Below are 25948 nucleotides of genomic sequence, written 5' to 3'. Positions count from 1 at the left end.
GTTAGAAGCTATTATTTATCTGGAGCAACGCGACTCTGTGCCAGTAACGTCATACTGTCTTTTTTCCCCATTGATGATGAGATTACACTATCATCAATACGTTGCATTAAGTTAATGCTTACGCATTCACGACCAATGTTATGATTCGGAATTAGTTTCGTTTGGGTTAGATCGTCATTCAGCTCAGCTTTTGTTTAACACCCGTGTCGCCCACGGTGCTTGCTTTAACCATACTTCACCAACCTTGGTTAGTGCAGGCTGGTGACGAGGGTGGATTTGGTTACAATAGTTTGTTGGCCACTGATGTTAGTCACGACCGAGACTCTAATTCAGGTGGTCGAGTTCATCGTATGCGGCGCCACTAAGGCCCGAACACTAATTTGCACGTCCAGATTCTCGAATTTTCGCTGCCACTGATGACTGTTCAGCTATTGTTGGCTTGAATTATAAGTTTTATTTTTTTATGGCTTTTCACAAAGGAGAGGAGTCCAATCCTAGAATCATACAAATGTGTTTACGCACTACGGCAAACTCTACGTAGCATGGTCATTGTAGCTCTCAGCAAATTAATGCACTATAGTGATGCATCTATCTATTCGTGAAGTAAAACGGATGTTTAAGCGAGCGATACATGCATTGAATTGTGAGCGGCGAGAATTGAGGATTTTATAATTATACAGATTAGTCGCGAACGTTACGTCTCGTCTCATGGAACTAACGAGATGAGAATGAGAAATACAGAACAAAAGAGATGGGCAGTGCTGACAAAACAATGCAATCAGACAACAAGAACAACAATACAAAATTACCGATTCTTTAATCCAATCGTGACGGCGAATCATGACAATCGATTCGTGGGGGGGGGGGGATAGTGAATCATTACCTAAGACAACCCTACAATGGGCTAATTAATTCCACTTTCCATCCAATTATGTTTGCTCCATCAAACAAGGCCTCATCAGCCACATGCCCGAGTGGCCACAGACATCCACTTATCTGTCACATCTCTCACAGAGGAAGGCGCCTGTTGTGTTCCTGTATGGGCACATTTCTACGGCATACCGTGTCACTTCTAGAATGGAAATAAGAATAATTCACCGGCCATTCTCAATCCACCGATGGACTTCTGCTTATTTGTTTTACCTTGCCGTAATAATTTATGTCGTAACAATGTCTGCCTTGTGATTCAACAAAGCCAGGTATCCAGTCAAAATTCAAGTTTTTTTTTATTTGCAAGGTCACGTTTGCTGATTTGATTCAATCGCCCGTTAAAACGAAGCCACTGCGAGTTTACTGAGCACAATCGCTCGGTTGCTCGACGGAGTTGAGACACGAATCACGGTCAACGCGCACAGAGTCGCAGAGCAGAGGTATGTACGTATGTATGTTTGTTGAATTTCTTTCACACTGTAACCACCCGTGCTAATCGGAGGTGCGGGGGCAGCAATGGGAGGTGCAGGAGGGACAGAGAAGGAGAAGAAATGGAACCTGAGCAACCTGTGACTGCGAACAGAGGAGAATGAGATTCTCAGCTGTTGACGTTAGCGCCAAAAAGTAACAAATTGAGAGGAGGGAGTGATCCATGAAAACTGAGACTTCACTTTCGCCGTTTCCATATTGAGTAGCACCCGATTCTGCAGCCAATTGTTTTGTATTGTATAGAAGTGTAACGAACACCCTCTGTGCGCTTGGCAATGACTTATATCATATAAAATGTAATATCGACATTGACAAAACTATTCTATAACGTCAGTCATTTATATTAAATTTTAATGCTCACGTCGATTTTTTTTTCTTTAAACGTCCATCATATTTACGTGTCCTTTGATATTCTATCCTTTGAGCTCAATGCGTGACAATGCCATTGGGGCAGTGTTCAAAACATGAATGCAATGCCCAACCAGATATTGATCTGGTCAGTGGGCAGTGGCAATCCTCGTCATAAATCAATGTCAATGCCAGAGAAAAGGCATCAATCCCGGTCACCGTTTGTGGCTCGTATTCACGGCTCGCACACAAATGACCACTGGGCCCCACCAGCCACCACCAGCAGAAGGGGAGAGGCCAGAGGTTGGGAGGCCAAAGATCCATGCGCAGGGACAGAAGAAGGCTGCGGGGGCTTCCACCTAAATTCTCTGAGTCTCCCTTGGCGACAGGCGTACACTGCGTGCATGAAGTGGGGGGAGGTCGGGGGGGGGGATAGGATGCAAGTAGAATATAAAAGACAAATGTGTCCTCGTAATAACGTTTGCGGGAAAAACGCGCCACGCACATAACGGACGCTTGCGGTGCAGAGGTCAGCGGTTCAATTTGAGCAAACTCCAAGCGCGGCAGTTGAAACAACGATGCAAGATTCTTAAATCCCTCCCCAGCCGCCTCTGTCCACCCAGGGGCATGAACGGGTTCGCCACGGTTCATCTTCGATGGGCAGGTCACGTCGCAAGCACCCTTACGCGGCTACATCATCAATAACCACGAGTCGCACACTGTCACACATTGCCACACGTTGTCACACACGGGGCGAGGCTACGGTGGGAGTGAGAGAGTGACAATGTGGTATTCGGGTGGTTGACGATAAAGTCTGCGAGGTGACGTGAGCGCGCGAGGGTAGGAGGAGGGTGGGCAGGGGTCAGTGAGAGCCGGCGGAATGGAACGTGGAGAGAGGGGGGGGAGGAACGGGTCACACGGAGAGGGGGAAGCATACTTGCCTGTGGGAGGAGGAGCCGGGGTCACTTCGTGGGGAATTATGGCACGAGGAGGTGAGGGAGCTGGCGCGTTACATAAAACATTTTCACAAGTTTACCTCCCACATGAGCAACCGCACTGCATATATCGTGATTTACGGAGATGCTGCGCAGTCAAAACACGCAAGCCAACGCCACACAGCGTGTGCCGATCAATTGCAATTCCGCTTCCAAATCTTATATCCATTCTAGCACGTATTGATGTTGCCTACTTTTATTATTATTGTTATTATGATTGGTTACCCAGTAAAGCCTCGCTGAATTTCATGACTGTTTTTCAGGAAGGTCCTGCAAACTGTTCGCAGTATGGTGGCGGGGGGAAGGGGGGGGGGGGTAACGATGGCTCTGTATGTTCCTATTGAGTAACTTCTGTGGTGCAATTTTACAAAATTCGGAAAATTTGGACCGTGATGCTGGTGCACAACGGCCTGCACTTGCGAACGGCGTCACGGGATCACTTAGGTCTACTGTGAAGTAAAAAGCGCCAGGTTGTATTGTCGTGGTTATTACACCCCGCAGTATTAACCAGGGTCGGCCGCTGCATTTGAACCGTGGACATCTGCAACAAGCGGCAAGGTCGCGCCACCGATGGGCCGCGTCAAGCCCTTCCTCGCTCGAGAAACGTGTGCCCGTTTATTCGCTAAGGCAAACCCATTTATGCCGCGATGGCTTGCTGTGGTGCTCTGAGAACCCCTGGCACAAGTCGCGTAGCTTGGTCAGGCTGCTCGCTGGTCATCGTGTATCATCATAGGCATGTGTGTCTCGAGAGACAATTCTTTTTGCGCCTTACGAGGTCAGCTGTAGGTTTCGCAGCGCCTAGAATGACTTAGTAGGCCAATCCTCGAGTGGCAATCCTTGCCACAGCAATTGCAAGTGAATGCGGTGTCAGCTCCAGAGGTGTTTGATTATTTTTCTTGACGTCGCTCCCTCTTGGTCATCATGTACGTATGTTGAACTTCTTTCGCACCGTGCATAGTCGACCGTGCTAATCGGAGTTGCGGGGGAAGGTCAACGAACTAAACACTAAAAGCAGTTCTTAAGACATTAGTTTTCAATCTAGCTCTACAAGTGCATAGCTACAGTGGCTTCACAGTAAGAGAATAACTGGAACCCAGGATCGGAGAGGGCATGCCAACGAGCTCACCGATCATCATCAGCCATGATCACTCCACTGCTGGATGAATGCCTCCCCAAGTCGCCGCCAACTCTCATGATCCTGCGACGTAATAATCTGGACCCAATGGGCCCTGGTGCAAGATAATGCAAAGGGCACCTACACAATTTCCACCCTCTTCCTAGTGCAGCGCCTGTGCCCATCTGATACCTGGACCCCGGATGTACAAATGTTCAACTTATTTCGCACCGTACGTAGCCAACCGTGCTAATCGTAGGTGCGGGGAAAGACAGCAAACTAAACAACAAAAAGCAATTCTAAACACATTAGTTTTAAATCTAGATTTAGAAGTGCATAGTTCCAGTGGCTTCCTAATATCGGAAGGACCAGCGTTCCAGACGGCCACAGGAGCACGTCTCAGAGTGCACGATGAGGTGACCGTCTATGTTCAATGGCCAGCCAAAAGCCACTGCGAGGATGACCGAAGCTCGCGTGATGCGCTATGCTCCTTGGCCCTGGTGCAATTGCATCGCCTGCACACTTAACGTCACCGCCGCTGATTTGAGGCTTTCTCACAGTGCTCAGTGACCCCTTGCATTCTTACTCAGGGCCACTGCTTCATTTTAGGCAGTGCAGTCCAAAACGCTGTCCTGTGAGCTAATTTGGCACGCCACATCCATGCATGTGATTTGTATAGACCTGTTCGCAGAAGAACGGAAATAGCGCCATTCGTTTCTCAGTTGTAAAGGTAAAAGTGTTAGAGTTATATCCCTGGATATGTGTATGTGTGTGACAAACCAGTTAGAGTTCTTTTTCAATGCGGTTATCAGTTATAAAAACACGTGATGAAAGCAGCCCTTCTTGAGACTGTAAATAATTATCAACGCCATTGTTGAGAATATAAATAACAAAAATAAATAAGCATACCATGTGTCTCCTTCATATATCCCATCTCTTCACTTAAGAAAAATTAAAGTTTTTCTTACACAATATGTTGAAACCGGTCCAGAGTTCTGCTTGTCTTGAATCAATGCTACTGAAATCACTCGCTCCCAGATGGTCGTGCGGCCGATGGCTTGCTTGAGAAATAATTGTACTTTTGTTTTTACTTTTTTGCATGGACAGACGGATTATACGCGGAGGAGACGTATCGTCCGCCAATTTGCGTTCGTGACTTACGGCTGTTCCCAAACCCCCTCCGTACACACTGGCACGCGTGACCGACGGTTCGCTCGCGGGTCACCGCGGACAGGAGGCGGACCGGCGCGGCGCGGCGCGACTCTCACCGCTTGGACGTGTCTCTCAGCAGGTAGTCCGTGAGCTCCGCGCCGTCCGGCAGCGCCGTCGCGTGCTCCTCCTGCTCATCCAGGGCGGGGTGGCCCACGGGCGGCGCCGAGCCGGGCCGGGGCTCGGGCCGAGACGGCAGCTCCTGCGCCGGCGACAGCGCGAGGAGCGCCACCAACGGCAGCAGCAGGGCGGCGCGCAGCGCGCGTGGCACGACCCGCATCGTTCTCGCCGGGGAATCTGCCGACGCGTGCAGCGACAATGACGACAGTTACACGCACGTCGTAATAAGCTCAAGATAAAAAGGAAACTGTTTTTGTTTGACAGGTGAAGCCCACTGAGCTGTGAGCTCTTTGTCAGAGGCGACCTGGCCACATTTACAGCGGCTTATATTCGCGCCTCCGATTAGCGCGGTTGGCTATGTACGGTGCAAAAGAAGTTCAGCGTAGATACATACCATCTTCATATGTGGGAATTTATAGTCGCAGCCAAATACTCTAAACACATGTTTCTAAATGTTGAGAGCAACTCCGGAGGACCCGGAGAAAAAACCTACGCAAGCATGGGCTGAAAACATAAACGGACTCCAAATATACAACAGGCATCGTCGGGGTGGGGAGGGAGATAACGCCTCTCCACTGGACTTGCAATCCATCAGTTGTTTTTTTGATTGGCCGCAAGCAGTTTCCAGAGCTCCCCGATAACGATGAGGCTGATGGGTGGAATCAGTCCCGGCTATGTATGTATGTGTGTCTGTTGAACTTCTTTCGGACCGTACGTAGCCAACCGTGCTAATCGCTCACATAGACCTAATCGGAGGTCTATGTGAGCTGTCAGAATGTTATTCCGGATTGAGGGGAGGGAGAGCGTAAACTGGAGGAGGGTGAGAAGGATGAGGAGGAGTTGCATATGTAGGAGTTACCGACTAAGAAACCGTGGAAAAGTTCAGCGACCTCGAAAAAGCGCTGAAGAAGGAAAAATAACAAAATCTTGCTGATTGCAAAACAATGAAAACAATGGAGATGAAAACACGCATTTAAGGAACATGTCTCTCGACTCGTATATCATTGGTCTTTGTGATTATATTTGAGTTCCCACGCCATCACTGCTATGGCAATGACATAGCGTTGTAACATCGTTGTTGCATCCGTTCCTGAATTTGTAAAGTGTACACTAACGTGTGCGGACATCATACAACGTATTCATAGCTCTTTCGGTAAAGTCACGTTGAAGGGAAACAATAAAATAATAAAATATGTATTATTATTCCATCTCTTCACTTAAGAAAATATGTATTATTATTTTATTGTTTCCCTTCAACGTGACTTTACCGAAAGAGCTAAGAATATGAATTACTGCAGTCACGAAAGCTTTAAATCAAAAATCATACAACGTGTAACAGATTATTCAAACTTAAAAGAAAAGACTTGGGGTGTCTCCTTAAGGTGGTGCCAATCTCAGTAAGCGACACTTGGCCAGCAGTTAAAATTCCACATTACTCCCCAACACCCCCCCCCTCCCACCCCCCATAGTATTTATATTATATAACATCCACTTCCCATTGTATTACAAACTTACACATCTAATGCTCAGTTGCTGGGCACACATCTAAATGTAAATAATACGTCACCAGATGCAATGGCAAATAGATGTCTACATTCCTCGTTCTACTTTTATGCAACGCAACGTAACTTGGGCACCGTAAGACAGGTTTCGTGGGTTAGATCGCATAAAAATATATAAATGTGTCGTTAAACCCGCCGCCACCCGACACAGCCAATTACTAAGGTTTGTCACGTAAACAGAACGTGCCATTTCGTTATTGGTGCAGCACACCGGTGTGTTGGAGAGCCAAGCCACAACATTTACAATCTGAGTACGACGTTTCGCCAGTAATGATAGCTAGCTTCGTCAGGCGACAGCCAGATTTGTGGAGAAGTCCTCCTGTCTCGTTCTTTAAATAGAGGCGTAGATGTGATGACATCACTTGTGTGCTCTTCATGCGAGAAGTGGAGGGGGGAGGGATTCATGAATGCATATCAATGACTGGGTATCCATTGCCATTTGGGTAATCAACGTACATTATGCACGCGCATTATCCACGCCCATTGTTCTTGCAGCTCCTGTCGATTGTGTGCACTAAAATAGCCGTACCAACGGTAATCCCTGTTGAAGTATGGTGACCTGCATAGGCATGCATTTAAGCGACGTGTTACTTAATGATTCGCTCCCAAGCAGCACTAACTTGGGTTGTTGTTTAAATGCGACCGCGTCCCAATCGTTAAAGGTGTTGTCGATCGCTATCCGGCACACCGGCCACGTGCCGAAGCACTACAAACATTGGTAGTTTTTGTTCGTCACGTGAGCATTTTCTTATCAGTTGATTCTGTGTCAGGTGGAGGAGGGTGTACGACACACGTTGTTACTTCTACGATCTGACCAAAAAAAATAAACCGTGAATCGCGATATTGATCGCGCAACGCCTGCTTGCGTGTTCAAAGAAGAAGTCCATCGTTACCAGAGGGCGAGGTCTAGAGCGTGGACCCAGTGCAGGATTATCCTAGCTACATATGTAGTAGCTGCATGTGTCGTAGCTACATGTGTAGTAGCTACATGTGTAGTAGCTACATGTGTAGTAGCTACATGTGTCGTAGCTACATATGTAGTAGCTACATGTGTAGTAGCTGCATGTGTAGGAGCTACAAGTGTAGTAGCCACATGTGTAGTAGCTACATATGTAGTAGCTACATGTGTAGTAGCTACATGTGTAGTAGCTATTACTACATATGTAGTAGCTACATGTGTAGTAGTAGCTACGGGCCCCGCACTTTCAGGGGCCCCGCTCTAAATGCTTTTAAGCTATCAATTCCGGTTCAGTGATTCTGCACTTGCTCTATTACTACAGTACTATACTGCCTTCAACTTTTATGAACGACTGGGTGTTTAAGGGTAGCGATTTGTCGTATTATCTGGCTGTATAGAAAATGAAAAAATACAATTACTTTACTGTGCAAGTTAAACAATTCGTGTGTTTTAATATTTCTGTGTTTCTTTTTTTCATTTAGGGCCCCTTTATAACATCCTGCTACAGGCCCCGCACGAGCTTCATCCGGCACTGCGTGGACCTGAACAGGGGGCAAGGGAGTCGACAGCACGGATGACTGTGGGAATGGAGTTCTGGACTCTCGGGCAGAGCAGAGCAGGGGGTGGGGGTATAAGCGACCTTCATAAACGTTGAGCCTCCAATTTACAGCGATTGCCATTTGCGATGAAGTGCAATTTAATAAGAAGAATAATAACCATGGATTGTGCATGGTTGAGAATTATGATGGGATTCCGATGGAGATGACATGAGGTGACTTTAAAAGCTCAATTATTTATGCCACTCCGCTGTGAGTGCCTATGACACTACAGATATACTTGCACATGATTAAGCAGTCTACAGGGCAGCAGTCAGATTTGCGCTCGAATGCTTATTTTAAAATCGCAGCGTGAATATTCCTTTCACCACAGACAAAAAAATAACTTAATGGATCGATGTTTTGTTTTGTTTTTCGTTCCAAACTCTTGCCGTATGTTTTAACTGCCTTGTTTGGATACATTCACTCGCAAACCATTTTTGACCCATGAGGCGTTCCTCTGCCGTGGCTGTTTTTGGCTACAGAACGTAGTGACTCCAACCTCCTGGTATTTTTTTAATCAATTACATCCCAATCGGTGCTACCGGTAACGTGCCATGAGTCGAATATATTTAATTTCCACACTTTCACAGCCAGAAGAGCGTCTCATTTCACAAACAGCTCGCGAGATCACACAACTCCAGCATTTACGGAGTAATTTCTATATTTTACCGCAGCATTCTCGCCTTAACACACACAGCATGCCGACGCCACAATGTTGTAATGGTACCCTGGACTTGTGATCCAGAGGTCGGCGGTTCAATTCAATAGCCCCCACTCGAGGAGGCCTTGCCACCGGCGAGTCGTGTAGATCAACACATTGCAGGGCTGCACCTTTAACACTTACATCAAAGACAAAGATCCTCCGTACAGCCTATAACAGACTGTTGGGGCAAGTGCTGTTTGCATATAGCACCTGTGAAGGCTGGCACGGCACACGAGCGGGTGGATAGCCAGCACCACGCCCGACCGCCTTTGTCTCCCAAGTGGCGACGTTACACACTGCACCAGGTATTCATTTGAGGCTCAGTCAACCTAGGGGAGGCCCGGAACCGGTACAGATAATCGTCACTGGTGGTGGCCGTGAGTGGGAATCGAACTCGGGTCGCCGGGTTCGCTACACTACTTAGGGGCCGTCCATAAATGACGTCACGCGATTTTTGACCCCCCCCCTCGTCACACAGCGTCACAAAAAGTCACACCCCCTCAAATATGACGTCACAAAACTCTGCCCCCCCCCCCCAAAAAAAACATATTTCCATTTTGAAAATAAAACATGCATCAAATCGCTTTAAACCATTGTCATTGTAGTGCGTATTTAATGTGGCGCTACACTCTGATGTTGTAGGAGTGTTGTTATAACAATTAGTGTTGTTATAACAATTATATATTTATTTAAAGTTGCGCATTTTGATGGTGACGTCACATTTCTCAACCCCCCCCCCCTCGTCACACATCGTCACAAGCAATGATTTGCTTAAAACCATTAAAAGTTGATTCGATATTATTATCTGGATGCAACAGCCCATCGTTGAAGTAGTTACGGCAAATGGCTTTCACGCTTCTTGTACAACACTGATGTTTTTTAGTGATTTGTTTACTTTTCCCATCGTTTGCACTCCTATCGTGTTTTTGTATTTGTTTATCCTTGCAACCTTCTGACCCGCCCCTGCTGGATGTCTCTGAAAAGAAAAGGGGCTTCATAGCTCATCGGATTTCTCCAGGATAAACAAAGATTCCCATTCTAAACAGCTGAGTTTGCCGGCAGCAGTCTGCAGGGACTGCGTGTGGTCGATTGTAACCACGGCATTAATTTACCACTGTGAAGGTTGTCGGGGCTTTCCTGCTGTACGGCGTTTTTGGGTCGCACCCCGAGTTGCTCAGCACGACGTCTGACGAAGAAGAAAGACCTATATTCAGTTTCTGAAGAAGCTCCCAAAGAATGTGGAGTGAAACGTTGGACATCATGCCAAACAACACGTGGCATTTAAACCTGAAAGTGTACCGGAGAGCTACACTGCGCTATTTATTTAATGATGCTGTGCTAAACACATATTTTACCCAACAACATAAACAGAAGATACACTTTATTGTTGATAATTCAAGTCCAAAAATGAATCTCCATACAACGTTATGTGATGGCCCTACTGGGTCTCAAGGCGCGTATCCTGTAAAGAGATTTACCGCGGTGCATCAAAGATTATTAAAACGACCGCCGTTTCAACTTTCAACATGAATCGTGGTGATATTTCATAGCTGACAATTCCACTTAGAAACATGTCGACCAAAAAGATTCATACCACGTGGAAATCATGCTGAGCGATGAAATTGGCTCATGCGCAGGAGCCAGATGGATTGTTGCATGGCGAGTGCATGGTAAAGGCTTGGGGGAGGCCTTCATCCAGCCGTGGATAGATCATAGCTGTATTCTTGGTTCTTTCGGTGAAGTCACGTAGAAGAGAAATAATAAAATAATAAACATAAAACATAATAAAATAAAAATTATCACGACGTTTCGGCCACAAAGCAAGCAGCCGTCCTCAGGTGAAGAAACAGAGCTGTCGGAAAGACAGCGTCCTATTAGAAACGTCGTGAGCATTTTTTTTATTTTGTTATGTTTTATTTTTATTATTTTATTATTTCCCTTCTACGTGACTTTACCAAAAGAATCCCTGCAATCACGAAAGCTTTAACTCGAGATCATAGCTGATGCGGATAATGATTAATGATGAACCTACAGCCATCAGTATAGAAGGCAATACAGTTTGTGGTTTGAGATAATTTGTTGTCTTAATAATAAATATAAACGTATTGGTAAATATGCAAAATGTGCACATTATTTTGTTTCTACTTAAGCAACACCGATTTCAAAGACAGTGGCTAAAAGCGCACGTAGCAATTAGCGAAAACTTTTCTTGACGAGGTGCAGTGTAATTTTACTGCATCTCTTTGCACGGCATTTGAAAAGCAACGGGCAAAGCAAAAGCGTCATAATTACTGTGCGCGTGTCGAGTCGACTCATCTATTCGATGGCATCATGAGTCGCTTGATGCGTCATAATTTTACGAATACTCCATATCATCATCGTCGTCGTCGTCATCGTCGTCTCAATCATCGTCATACTGTGTAGAGCACGTGAAATTAATTTAAGTTGCTCCTGAGTTGACACGTTGCTTATTTCGCGTTTGTTTGTCTGTAAGTGGTCGCTCCTTTCAGAATTCCCCCCCCCCCGCCCACCAACCCTGTAAACAGCTGTAGCTCTTCCAAGTAAATTACACAGCGTGTCCTCGCTGGCCCAGTCAACAGTATAACCCAGCAACCAAAACACTGGGCGCTCTTCACGCGCTGGTCGGGTTTGTTATTTGAGCGATCCGAGTCGCCGGGTCTCCCCCGACGCACAACGGGGGGGGGGTAACTCTTATCCCCGCCTCTCCGGTTTCCATGACTTGCCCACCTCGTACGGCAACCACTGGCAAAACACGCTTGATCTAAAAGGATGGTGACGGGCGCTCTAAACCGTTGAACTGTGGCTGCATTCACACCTCCCTCGAACGCTCAGCAACGAGGTCGCACAGGGCTCAATGGAATCGGGTTTGGCGGTGTGAACATTTCTGGCTTCAACGAGGCTTATCTCCAGTGAAAGAGACGCTATTAGCCACCTTGTGACCGCGTAAATAACTATACTTGGGAACACTTACCGTCACGCCAAGAACGGATCGTAATAAGAAGAATAGCCCACCGCTGGATGAAGGCCTCCCCGCAGGATGGTTTATTGCCCCTACTTGACCACGATGTTCGGTGTGTGTCCGTGAAGGGGGGGGGCTGGGAACCGGTTGAGATATCAATCACCACTGATGTCGACCGTGGTCAGCAATGGGCTCAGAACACAGTGCACAAACCCCACCTCTTTCATATGTTGATGGTGCACTTAACAATTCCTCTGTATGGAAATTGCAGTCCTAAATTAACACCGACAGAAGACGTCCCAGTTTATTCGGGACTTTTTGGACATTGCTGCCATACAGATTAACAATCTGATGCCAAGGGGCCGTATTGGGCGAGGGCCCTACTAACTGCGCCTTGGTTGATGTTTGTCAGCTCCATTTCAGAGTGCTAATAAAGGCTCCATTGTCTGTCTCGTGAAGGTCTCAGTAAGTATCCACACACACACATATGTTCGAGCTGCTCGCATCCGGCCCCAAGACTGCAGTGTCATTAGTTCTTTTAAGACCCAGGAATGATGCCAATAAATCGTTGTTTTTTTCAGTCCCTAAATGTGACATTGATGTATAAGCTTCGTTGGAAACGCCAGTGAGTGTGGATGACATATATTGACACTGGAGTTGCTCTTATTACTCAAATTGCATGCTTTTTACCCTGTGCACGGAGAGATAAAACATTTGCGGACCATGGCTTATTCACATTACACTCGCATACCTATACATACAAAGAAATGCAGCTCTATCAATGAAGGCCTTGGCCATGTGTTGGTCAGGGAGGCTGTTCGACCATACTTCACGTTGGTCAAGTGCCTGGTTGTGGAAGGAGGGGAGAGCTCTGGACTCGTTCAGATATACACATCTCCCCGACCGGTTTCAAAATAAAATACGGCAATAAAGGGGGCATACGTAACATGAACAGAGTAACAACCAAAAATGAGACAGAGCACATGAAATATTCCATTAATGCTGTGGTGTAACAGCTACCAGAGGCCGTCATTCAGGAGCAAACAGAGACTGGAAACTACAGTATACCAAGGCACATTAAAATACCAAATGACCCGGAATGCACCCAGTTTAATGGAATATTATAAACTCAGAAGCTAAGCAGGTATTCAACCTGGATAGCATTTGAGGTGAGTGACCACCAACGCAGCAGCCTGTTGTCACAGGGCGGCCGGGGAGCTACGCGCTGGGGCAGCAGTGCAGCAAAATACACTGTTGTCCTGTACTTCTATGCTTCTACGGCCGTGCTCCACGCATTCGCCAAACCAGCACCGACCAGCGTGGTCGAGGCTACGGTCACCCCACACGGCGTGCGCAGGCCCTCGTCCGGCAGTGTGCCGACACTTGTGCAGTACGCGTACAATACCACCTCACGGCCGTGTGGCGAGCTCGTGGCATGTGGGAGACTGCTCAGGCTGGCAGGAGGGAGGGGCAGTCCAAATTAAGGTGGTCCATTGACCCCCCCCCCCCCAACCACCACCACCACATCGATCCGTTGAGCGGGAACGAGTGTCGCATCAGCGTTTGCGTCCGTACTAATTGCACCACTCCCCCCCCCCCCCACCCGGTGTTTGTTACTCGTGAATTACGGATACCTTCGCTTGGCCATGAGAGCCAGCAAGCGTGTATGTGTGGTAACCGAATATGTGCCCGTGGAGCCCTTCGTGCTCATCCACTGTTGTAGGTCAGCGCCTCCCCCATATCGTACGGGTCGTGGAGGTTATTTTGGCCGCGCGTCGCAACGCTGGTCAGTCCCGATCCGCCTGCTGCTGAGATCGATGCCGTCACCATCCTGGAATCTCACCCAGATCCGAAAGAACGCTGGCGAACAGAGGGCACTAACGCGTACGCCCAAAAATAAACACCTCATTCGAGACCAAAAACATCGCACCTCCTGGCTTTGACATTCCTGGAAGACACTGGCAGTGTAACCGTCAACTGCATCAGAACTTTAACAGGCCGACGAACATGTCTCCTTCACAAATTAAAAAAGACAAGCCACAGTTGAGTGTGATGGTGACAATGCAACCCACAATGTGGACCGGATAATAAACCACGGAAGTCTGCGCCTCAACAGAGGAAGAGCAAAACGACACAAACTCTCTCATGAAGCCCTCTCGTGGCCAGCATGCCTCGACATTGCAATTTCGCTCCAGAACATGTTGCCATCCCACGCAGGAATAAAACCCATGCAGGGAACTGTCATGGCTCGAACCAAGCTCTGACGGGATCGCTGGGACATTCCGGGTGATACGCACAACGTTGCATCCGGCGCGCGGTTCCAGTTATACAATTTCTGCCTTCCAAGGCCAACGTTGCAATCGTCAATCAATGCAATCAGCCCCGTGTATCACATGAGGTCATATCTCCTCCTTAGCATTAAAATCCTAACCTGGTGAATTATTTTCCAAGTTCTCAGAAATAAAAAAGCACCACACAACACATACGGAATTAACTGTTCAACTTGTGCTCATTGCATGCAAGGCAATAAAAATAAATGCGCAGTGACCGGTTTAAGAGCACTTGTGATTTTTGACCGTGACGTTCTAATAATGTGAAGTCCCTACAGTTGTATTTCGTTTTTGCTCGATGAGCTTCATCCTTCACGTGGAATCTTAGGAATTCTAAGACTCGTTCTCAGAGGTTTTTTGGCTCGAGTAGCAGCCCACAGTATTTCTTACAACCTATAAATGGACTAAAGTTCCTTTACGAAGTAACGCGATTCTCCCCTGGGGAAATGTAGGGCTTTGTGCGCGTGATGTAGTTGAGGAGATACGCTGCCGTGTATCTCTGTGTGCTCGCAGGTGCGATTGTGTATGCATTGTACCGACAACATAGGTCTAGACGACGATACAATTATCGATTAAGGCCATTTGACGGACTAAAAAAATGTTAATCGGCTGTCCTTTTTTCCGTGGTCAATTAATCGGGGCCAATTGAAATGTGGTGTCCGCACCAGACATCATGCCTGGTGATACCGGAGACGTCACCAAGCCCCGCCCATCACCTCCCGTTCAGCGGCACACGTGGGGAAGAGAAGTGAGAAGTCTTTTTTTTTCGGCTCAATTACTTTCGTGCTGCCCGATGAAGTCGAATGATCGAACCGATAAATCGGGATAATACTCGTTTACTTCAATAATCACATCGCCCGAAGGCTCTAGTCTACAGATGAAGTCAATTACACGGAGATCATGGCTTGAGATGGCAAGTTGGTGTACATTTCAAATGGATGAATTCTGACGATAATTGTATTCGCGCGGTTGGTAATTGCACGGTAGAAATGCGATGTACGCTTCTAAAACAAATATTTTTTCGGGGGAGAAAAAACCCCTCGTGTTTTATGTTTCATTGGATGTTCCGGAAGGGTTAAAACATCCTGGGGAAGAGTGAGCGACTGGAGTGGCCTGGCTCGTTTGATGCTGGCAACAGAGGACACGCGCTGTGGCATCTCCTAACAGCTTTCTCAAAAAACAATTATCTGCACCATTTATCTCACATTCTTGAGCTGTAGATACATACACACATATGCGCACATACACACGCGCACATACACATTAAGACGATCATCCGCATAGCCTACACGCTGTTCGCGAGCACCTATGAATGGCCAACACGGCACACGAGGGGGTGGGTGGCCAACACCGCGCCCGGCCGCCTTTGTCTCCCCAGTGGTGATGTTGACAAACCACACCCAAGTACAAAATTTAAGGCTGAGTCGGCCTAGGGGAGGCCCAGTATCTGTTCAGAGACTCTTCACTGGTGGTGGCCATGAGCGCTCCACACACAACAAAGACCCCCGGTATAGCCTTAACAGACTGTTGGGGCAAGTGCTGTTAGCGAGCACCTAACGAGGGGGTGGGTGGTCCAGCGCACACACACACACAGAAACCCACGCACATACGTACACACACACACACACGCAGACACCCACGCACATACGTACACACACACGCAGACAAGCACTACATACACACACGTACACACACACACGCAGACACACATGTATACGCGCGCTAACCGCTACACTACCTCTCCCCACACACACACGTACACACACAGACACCAACGCACACACACACGTACACAGACACTCACACACAGACACGCATACACACACACGCAGACACGCACAAACACCCACGCACACACACGTACACAGACACCAAAACACAGACACGCACACACACACAGACACACACACACACAGACACCCACACACAGACACGCACACACAGACACGCACACACACACACAGACACACACACACGTACACACACACACAGACACACACACAGACACACACAAAGACACGCACACACAGACACGCACACACACAGACACACACAGACACGCACACACACACGTACACAGACACGCACACACACCCACACACAGACACGCACACACATGTACACACACACACAGACACACACACACAGACACACACACAGACACACACACACAGACACGCACACACACAGACACACACACAGACACACACACACACACACAGACACACACACACAGACACACACACACAGACACACACACAGACACGCACACAGACACATACATGTACACACACAGACACACACACATACACACACACACAGACACACACAGACACACACACAGACACACACACACACAGACACGCACACACACAGACACGCACACACACAGACACACACACACATACAGACACACACACACAGACACACACACGTACACACACACAGACACACACAGACACACAGACACACACACAGACCCGCACACACCGAGGGGCGCCTCGCGGGGCGCTGCCTCGAGCGACCCTTCTTCCCGGAGGAGCTCGAGGCTGACAAAAACAAAACATCCATCTGTGCAGCTCCCGGGAGCGCGAACCCTCGCCCCAGTGACACGTCTCCAGCATCCTCGGGGGTCGCGGGGCCGAGAAGACCGTTGGGGGTGGGGGTCTGAAGGAATGAGGAGGGCATGAAGGATTGAGGGGAGTGAGGGAATGAGACACAGAGGGAATGAAGGCATGAGGGAGTTAGGATTGAGAGACTGAGGTAATGATGGAATGAGGGAGCTAGTATTGAGAGACTCAGGGAATGAATAAATGAGAGACTGAGGGAATTAATGGACGAGGGAGTGAAGGATCGAGAGACTGGTGGCTGTAAAGGACTGCGGGATATCACAGTGTACAAAGCACGTGGTGCAGCATGGCCACTGCTGTGTCGGGGTCTGGCTCTCTCGGACCTGCATGGACATGAACCGACCAAGCCGTTGACCCCAACTGTGAACCAGCGTGAGCCTTGAAGCACAGAGGGGCAGTGCCGGATTATCCTAGTCGCAAAAGTAGCTACAAATGTAGTAGCTACGGGCCCCGCACTTTAAAGGGCCCCGCGCTAAATGCTTTCAAGCTATCAATTCCAGTTCAGTTATTCTTCAACTTTTATGAACGTCCGGGTGTTTACGGTTAGCGATTTATCGTATTATCTGGCCGTATACCAAATTGAAAAATACAATTACTTTACTGTGCAAGTAAAAAAATTCGCGTGTTTGAATATGTAATTGTTTTTATTTATGGCCCCTTCATAACATATGCTACAGGCCCCGCACTATCTTAACCCGGCACTGCAGAGGGGACGGTGCTCAAGTCAAGAGACACGTTGGATCAGAAAGCCAAACGCAAGCTGCAGACACGTCCAGCACACTGACCGTTCGGAGTAAATCAGTGAGTTCGGCCACGAGGCCCATCGCTAGGAGGAATGGTGATGGTGATGATGGCCGAGTCTAACAACGACTGACTACGTACGGTACGAAAGAGGTTTCCACGTGCATACAAACATCAAACGGAGTGGCAGCCAAACGCGGTGGGACACGGAGCAATGAGATCAGCTCGCGAACAGGAAACTGGGAAGAGATTCCGCCGCGAGGGACGGCGACGGCTCGGGGAGGCATTCATCCAGCAGTGGATTGATCATGGCTGATGATGATTACGATCTAGACACGTGTGGGACAACGAAGGCGTAATCGGGCCTCAATTTCTCACCGCATACTTTCCCGATCGCCGATAAACAGGAGTAAGCGGCACGTGACTGATATCCACAGCCACATTGAGAATGAATACTTGATGTGGTGTGGCGGGCGTCCGGATCTCCAACCACCCCCACCCCCAAAAAAACCCAACTGAAATTAAGCCCTGGGGTCTAATAAATTCAATATGAACCTTTGGCACTCTAAACACACAATATATATCCTCCCCCGCAGTGTAGTTACAGCAGAGTGCGTCAGTGAGCATTGCCTTCGGATAATTGAGTCCAGGTTTAGCACGCCGGCCTGTCGCCTCCACATCCACGCCCCTAATCACGTCAATTAGTAGCCGTAACGTACCCGCCGCCAGCAACTGCAACCCGTGCCCCCTGCAAGCCCCGAGGTGCAGGTGCAGCCCTGCAATGTCATCCTCTACGCCACTGCTGGTCAAAGGGCCTCCGCTAGAGGGCGCGCTAGAGAGGTCCCTCCAGCGGATGTCTCTGGGCCTTCTCTTGCACGGTGTAACAGACGTCTTGGAAGAGGTGGTGGGAGTACCCACACTTTACCCCACAGCACGAGACCTACCCATCGTCTAACCGTGGTCTTAACTGTGGCGGTGTAGCCATTCATCCTGGAAGCTGGGTGGAACAGAAGTGGGGATTGAGTCGGGGGAAGTGGATTCAGAAATCTACGCATTGTTTTCGCTGCCGCCGCGGGAGATCGCATTGAACCGGCGACCTCTGGATTGCAAGTCCCGTGTGCTGCTCACCATTACACCGCTGTGTCAGCATTCGCTAGTAGGGGTGCCGCGGTGGCGAGATGTTAACTACCTCGCCTCGTATACAGCAGGTCGTGGATTCGATTCCCCGACCCTGACGCCTGTATATCTGCAGTGTGCATGTTCTCCCCGTGGTAGCGTCGATTTTTCTCTTGGTCCTCTGGTTTATCCCTCCACATTTAAAAGCTGCTCTCAGCCACACATTCAGTTATTTTGGAGCTGGTGGTTTGTATAAGGTTGAGAGCTTTTTGAACGTTGCAAAGCTATTACGTAGACCTTTGCGTGTTGGTAAATCTCAGTGTAACTACCAGCTGACAATCATCCGTGCGGGTCGCGCGAGTTATCCACACGTGCACTGCTGTACCACGCATACTACACGCTAAGCTGCGTGTCGAAGGGACCGCATCAGTGATCACACCACAGTTAATGGTACAAAGAGGAAAAAAAACATGCGCATTTCCTTTCAACTGAACAGATATTGACTTTTCGGATGACTGATCTCCGGGCAATATACAAGCATGCCAGCGGCGTTTGAGTTGCTAGCGAACAACACCGTCTCAGAAGTGTTAGGGAGCGAATCGAATACATTCGTGTGCCCTCGATGTTGAACATTTATCAAGGAAACGGACGAAGAGGCAGCGCTCATATTTTTCACGTACACAAAAACTGACTTAAAAAAAAACTAGTCAACGTTTCGGCCAATTCTTATCCTTATGTATGTTGAACTTCTTTCGCACCGTACGTAGACATCCGTGCTAATCGGATGTGCGGGGGGAAGACTAACACACTAAAAATAAAAAGCAGCTGTAAAAAAAAATAGTTTTCAATCTAGATTTAAAAGTGCATACCTCCAGTGGCTTCCGAATATCGGAGGGAAGAGCGTTCCAGACGGCCGCAGAAGTGCATCTGAAAGCGCGCGATGCAGTGACCACTGCCATAGCACATGGAAGTGTTAAGGCAATGTTATTGACGAGTGTGTTGAGTTTGTTATTGTTGTTGGTATTTGTGGACCACTACTGCCAACAAAGTATCACCGCCTAAATAATTGATTCATGTTTCCATATGCAGAAGGCCGGTCGCTCGAAACGTCAACCTCCTTGTCTGCGTGGAAAATGGCTTATTTATTAGTTTTTTTCCACACAATATTAAGCAGGCTCAGCTCGAATGCAGCATTGCAGTACCGACGGTGAGGGATATAGCTTCGGGAGGCCTGTATCCAGCAGTGGATTGATCATGTCTGAGGAGGAGGAGGAGGACAAGGGGTACCAGGCGAGCGGCGTGCACTTCTCCGCATGAATGCGCAATCATACAATTGTGAATATAATAATAATCTGCACCGCGAGTTACCTGGCTGTTTGCTGGCTCGGCTCCTCTCTACAGCAACAATATCTCTGTAGTTAGTGGTTGCGGCGGGTCGTTGCCACCGAAGCTAGCGGGGTAACTGGCTAATCGGGATGTTCCGTGGAGCAAACACTCAACCGAGTTGAAACGGCGGAAGATGTTGCAATAGAGAGCGCCACTGAATATGTGGGATGTCACGGATATCGAACACTGTTTCACGTTCCATAAAACAAAAACTATTGCTCGAACTTTTCAATTCGCGGCTTCGATTAACGTAATTCTTTCGCCATAATATTATTTCAATGCTAGGGAATATTTAAAAAATAAAATCTCTCGATGCGTATTTTTTCTCGCCATTGTATTAGGTAAAAGAGCAACTTGTTTTAAGTGCTGCGAGTACAGGATTGTGAAACGAGGATGACAATGACAGCTGTCTCTTGTTTTCGAGTGTAGAGCGACGGATCCTCTCCGCGTAGTAATAATAATAATAATCCTCACTGAAACCCCAAGAACAATACCCCGCACATCGCTGCAAAGACACGGGAACCGAGCCATTATCGTCAATGTTCGAATGAAAAAATGTAATTACAATCTTCAACGGGTATTTACACACGGAAAGTTGATGCGATGCAGTGTGGCCCGTAGCACGGCTGGCCCCACTCTGACATTAGCACCCACCTCTACTCATCTCTACAAAGTCAAAGATCCCCCGTGTAGCCTGAAGAGACTGTTGGGGCAAGTGCTTTTAGCGAGGAGCACCTATGAAGGCCGGCACGGCACACGAGGGGGTGGGTGGCCAACACCACGACCGGTCACCTTTGTCTCCGCGTGTGGCAATGTTTACACACCACACCAGGTATTAATTTGAGGCTGAGTCGACCTAGGGGAGGCCCATGACCGGTTCAGATAATCGTCACTAGGTGTTGGCCGTGAGCGGGAATCGAACTCGGACCACCGGGTTCGCAGCGCAGTTCGCTGACAGCTACACAACCGCTCCCCACACTCACCTATACTCACATTCCCCGTGCTCACCACTACTCGTGCAACTATACTTACCTATACTCCCATACCCACCTATCCTTACCCTCCTATACGTACGACTCACACCGCATGACAACCGCGACTTCAAAACCTACGCATTCCCCTATTCATTATCCGATCATATCTCCGTCGTGCGATGGAGTCCACGTGACAGCCCAATAAAGTCACCGGTGACGTTGCCGCTACGACCAACAAACTTCGCTCCAGAGGAGGACCGTTCATCCACCGCGGGGAACGGAAGCGATAACATCAGCTATCGGGCGTGGGTGCTAAGAAAATTTGTTGCATCTCGTAAGGCCACGAGTTGAGAGCTCGCGGTGGCTTTCGGGATACGTTGATCCAGCGGTGGATAGAACATGGCTGACGATGATGATGACGATAGCGATGTTGATGATGATGATTGTAAGGGGTGGTGTGTCTTATACAGAGAGTTAAGACTCGTGGGTGGTTTTCGTTACTGGGGGCAATTAGCGACGGTGTTTGTACCATGCACGAGGCGCGTGTTTGTTGAATTCGCATAACCAGGTTGCTGTGAAGGCACGCTCGATAGCTGGGACGTGTGCGTTGACTGGGAACTTTAGTTACGTGAGCCATTTGAACAATTGGATGCGCAAGCTGGGAGCATTTCATGCAGACACCTGCTGAGTGATATCAAGAGCAAGGACGAGGCACACACGCACACACACAGACCGCGAGCTGTTACAGCGAGCCACGGGTGCCGCTGCGTTCACGAGTCACGCAAACTCATCCGCTGTGAGTGCGATTCCCGGACAGCACAGGACACAGCCGCGCCGGCGTTATGTATGCACCGTATGCTGAACTTCTTTCGCACCGTACGTAGCCAACCGCGATAATCGGAGGTACGGGGGGGGAAGGAAAACAAACTAAACACACAAAATAATTCTAACGCAATGAGTTTTCACTCCGCATATACAAGTGCAATAGCGTCCCTGCGGATTTCTAATAAGAGAATAACTGGGAATCGAGGATCGGAGGGCACGCCACCTCGCTCACCGAGCCACGCCAGAGACTCTCAAGCGGGCGGGGGCCATCCATTACGTGCATCATTGCGCCCTGTTTTGAAAATTAAACGCGTGCTTGTGGCAAGCGGCGGTGGTGAAGTCGCGGTCGTTGTAGCAAGTGGGCGCGCGCTAACATCTGAATTCTGAACCGGCCCTTGGTTGACTCAAGCCTCAAGATGGTGCGATGTGTTGCACATCGCGGGGGAGACAAAGGCGGCCGGGCGTATGGCTGGTCACCCCACCTCCTCGTGCGCCATAGGTATTTGATAAAACCGCACTTGTCTCAACGGTCCTGCTGTGGCAGTGGTAGCGCGCTACTGTGCTATGGACCAAACCCCAGTTCGATTCCCAGCCACATCTCGTCAGCGACGAGAGACATCAGAATCAGGCCTGGTGCGAAGTATGGTCAACTGCCCCCCCCCCCTCGGAATTGATTTACATTGCAGAGTGAATATAGCGCGACAGTAAGACACAGCGCTATGAACCACCCGCCAACCTAGGTTTGAATCCTGGCTACGGCTAGCATCGGTGGCTCGTGAGATCAGAACTGATCCTGCTATCGCTCCGCTCTCCATTTAACCAACAGGCACTGCCCAGCGTGGTGAAGTATGGTCAAATAAGTACCCACGGGACCCACGCGGGCACATGGGGGAGGGAGGGGACGGCGACGACACTCTCATCCAGCAGTGGATTGACCAAGACGGAGCTACCGCACTGCTGTGCATGCGACATGCAGATTACGGGTCAAGGCAGATAATGATACAACATTAGATTGCGGAGGGAAGTGGGGAGAAAAAAAAAACACCCCGTCTGTACCTTGAGGCCAAAATCAAATTCAAAGGTTTGTAATGTAGGAAATACCGGGGCCACTTGCCCCATTAAGGTTAGCTCCTCTTAGATATGCGATACTCTTGTGATGCGCATCACCGCGGTGACCGGGACACAACCCGGCCAGCGCACACGTGCGGGGCGAGACGCGGCATCTGCACGTGCGCTTCGTTAAAGAGTTTCAACTCTCGAAATTGCGGTAAAAACAACAACAACAACAACAACCTAAGTTCTATTCCCGGCCACGGTCGACATCAGTGACGAGCGACACGTATCTGCAAGCGGTCGTGCTGGACTCCGCCAACCCAGCGTCGTGAAGTATGGTTCCACAATCCCTCGATCACAGACACTACGTGGGGATGCCTTCGTCCAGCAGTAGATAGATAACATACCTGCAAACATTGTTCGTCATTATCATCATCATGAGCCATGATCATTCCACTGCTGGATGAAAGCCTCCCGAAGCCGTCGCTATCTGTCACGATCGTGCGACGCACAATAGTCCACCGGTCAGCTACACGCGCGCCGACTTCCATCTCTCCATCTCCTACGGTGGACGTGTACTCTGGGACGCGTTATCATCCCTTATTATTCGCATTATCATCACCACCACCGTCATCATTATCACGTTCGTCTTAACGTGGGAACAAACTTCGAAGAGCTAACAGAAGCCACCGTCTCTCGCTCGCTATCTCGCTCGCTCACTCGCTCGCTCACTCGCTCACCTTCCGTACGAGCGAGGTGACTGCACGTGTGAGGCTCTACTCCGCTGGCTCTGCGGCTGCTGAGACGCGGCGCGCCACTCCTCGCTCGCGCTCTCGCTCGCCGCGCTTACATCCAACTAAAGTGCCCGTGCCGGCTGCAGCACCCCTATAGCAACCCCCCCTAGAGCACCCCTACCCCGTCTGCCCGCGGATCCCTACCCCACCCCTCCACCCCACCCCCAACCCCCAAACCACAAAGACAAAGATCCCCCCGTTTGGCCTTCAACAGAATGTTGGGGCAAGTGCTGTTAGCGCGCAGCGCCTATGAAGGCCGGGACGCTACACTAGGGGGTGGTGGCCAGCACTACCCCCGGCCGCCTTTGTCTCCCTCGTGGTCGATATTTATACACCGAACCAGGTACTCGTTTGAGGCTAAGTCGACCTAGGGGAGGCCCCGGATCGGTTCAGATAATCGTCACCGGTGTTGGCCGTGAGCGGGAATCGAACTCGGGTCGCCGGGTTCGTAGCGCAGCGTAGCGCTACCGCTCCCTACTACCGCGGGCAGATCCCTCCACCCCTCCACCCCTCCACTACAACCCCAACAACCCCAACAACCACAACAAGCTCTCCCACCCTCACTGCCATCACCACCACCAACTCCCACCGCTCCGCGCATTGCGCAGTGATGACACTCGCGCCCCGTGGCACGTGCCCAGGGCCCGCGGGGAGCAACTGCAGTTGACTATTGGGAGGTCCTTGTATGTATGTGTGTATGTTGAACTTCTTCCATACCGTACGTTAGTCAACCGTGCAAATCGGGAGCTGCGGGGAAGGACTACAAACTAAAGGTGCACACAAGACAAACTAACTATGCAACGGTTCATAATCACGTTCGGTATTCGAATGATACAATGGTGAAGTCGTGGTCCTTACAAAAATATGTATAGTACAGGGCGTTGCTTTGATTGGATGCAAAGCCCTGTCAGGCGGGAGGATTATTCGACCATACTTCACCACGCTGGTAAGTAGCACTGGTTGGTGAATGTGGAGACCCACGACCCGTTGCAAATACCACTGGCCAGTGACGCTTAGCCGTAGCCTGGAATCGAACTCTGTGATCGTCAGGTCGATAGCTTGCTGCGCTAACCACTACCACCACCACGACCCCACCAGCACCCCTGGTGGGGTCGTGCACAATATAATTATAGAGATACTGGTGCTCGTCACGGTAATGTGGAATTACCGTTCGGGTGGACAGTCGTGAAATCTCCGCCGCTGCTCACCCCGTTGCTCGCTCTCAGCAGGTGAGCATTCTCAGTCGCTCTCTTGCCGTGCGGGGCGCATTGCCCGCGTGCGTGAACAGTCTCCTGGCCGACTCCGAGAGAGAGAGAGTCACTCTCTCACGCGCACCGCCAGCGCTTCCAGGGCTAAATCTACGGCGCCTCCCAGCTACCGAATTCGTCGGATTTCTAAGACGCGCGCGCACGTACCCACCGGCTTCTAAGGCGCGGCCCCACTCTTTTGCTTAAAAGTGAGAAGGTGAACGGTGCGTCTTACAATCGGGAATGCACGGTACCACTCTCAGCTTCAGAGAGATGATAATAATAGCCTCTATTTTGTGAAGCGCCTTTCACACTGAAGAATCTCAAAGCGCCGTGCATAAAAATCAAACTTCGCTCACAAGTATAGATATAATCTAGGCGAGATAGAAAGCTGATAATAACGATATCAATGACTACTCTCGAAATTCCAACAAAATTAAGCGCTGCGATAAAAGCGAATAATAATACTCTGTAATTAATAATAATCACAGAGTAATCCAATCAGACAAGAAATTTAGTTGTCAAATCTTAAGTTACATGGAAAATCTTCTTTGGTTCTTTCGGTAAAGTCACGTAGAATGAGAATAAAACAATAAATTGATCAAATAAAATAACACAATAAAATTTCACACGGCGTTTTGGCCACAACACAAGCGGCCGAAACGTCGTGAGAATTTTATTGCGTTATTTTATTTTATCAATTTACTATTTTATTCTCATTCTACGTGACTTTACCGAAAGAACCAAAGAAGATAAATCCTTGCAGTCACGAAAGCTTTAAATCTTAAGTTACATGGAAAACCCCGTTGTACAAATAGGCGAGTTTTTTAAGACCCGATTACAAA

At 48.9% G+C, this 25948-nt stretch overlaps 1 protein-coding gene across 2 annotated transcripts in view; it reads right to left on the bottom strand.

The window, feature by feature from the left end:
* The window catches only part of NDNF (neuron derived neurotrophic factor), a 31137-nt gene extending 7197 nt beyond the window's left edge, over positions 1–23940 (bottom strand). Inside the window, exons 1-3 of one of the 2 annotated variants that reach the window (XM_076073220.1) lie at positions 23803–23934; positions 19694–19776; positions 5145–5382 (exon numbers count right to left, since the gene is read on the bottom strand). In XM_076073220.1, coding sequence (XP_075929335.1) covers positions 5145–5382; positions 19694–19751 — 296 coding nt within the window. In that variant the 5' untranslated portion in view covers positions 19752–19776; positions 23803–23934. Of the gene's footprint in view, positions 1–5144; positions 5383–19693; positions 19777–23802 lie in introns of both variants that reach the window. The other variant, XM_032969043.2, reaches the window with a different exon arrangement.
* Between the last annotated feature and the right edge of the window lie 2008 nt (positions 23941–25948).

This window comes from Petromyzon marinus, chromosome 41 (genome assembly GCF_048934315.1).
Source record: "Petromyzon marinus isolate PM22_M1 ecotype Great Lakes invasive population chromosome 41, UKy_Petmar_22M1.pri1.0, whole genome shotgun sequence".
NCBI lineage: Eukaryota > Metazoa > Chordata > Hyperoartia > Petromyzontiformes > Petromyzontidae > Petromyzon > Petromyzon marinus.
The sequence above is the reverse complement of the archived record's forward strand: the minus strand, read 5'-3'. Positions and strand labels throughout refer to the sequence as shown.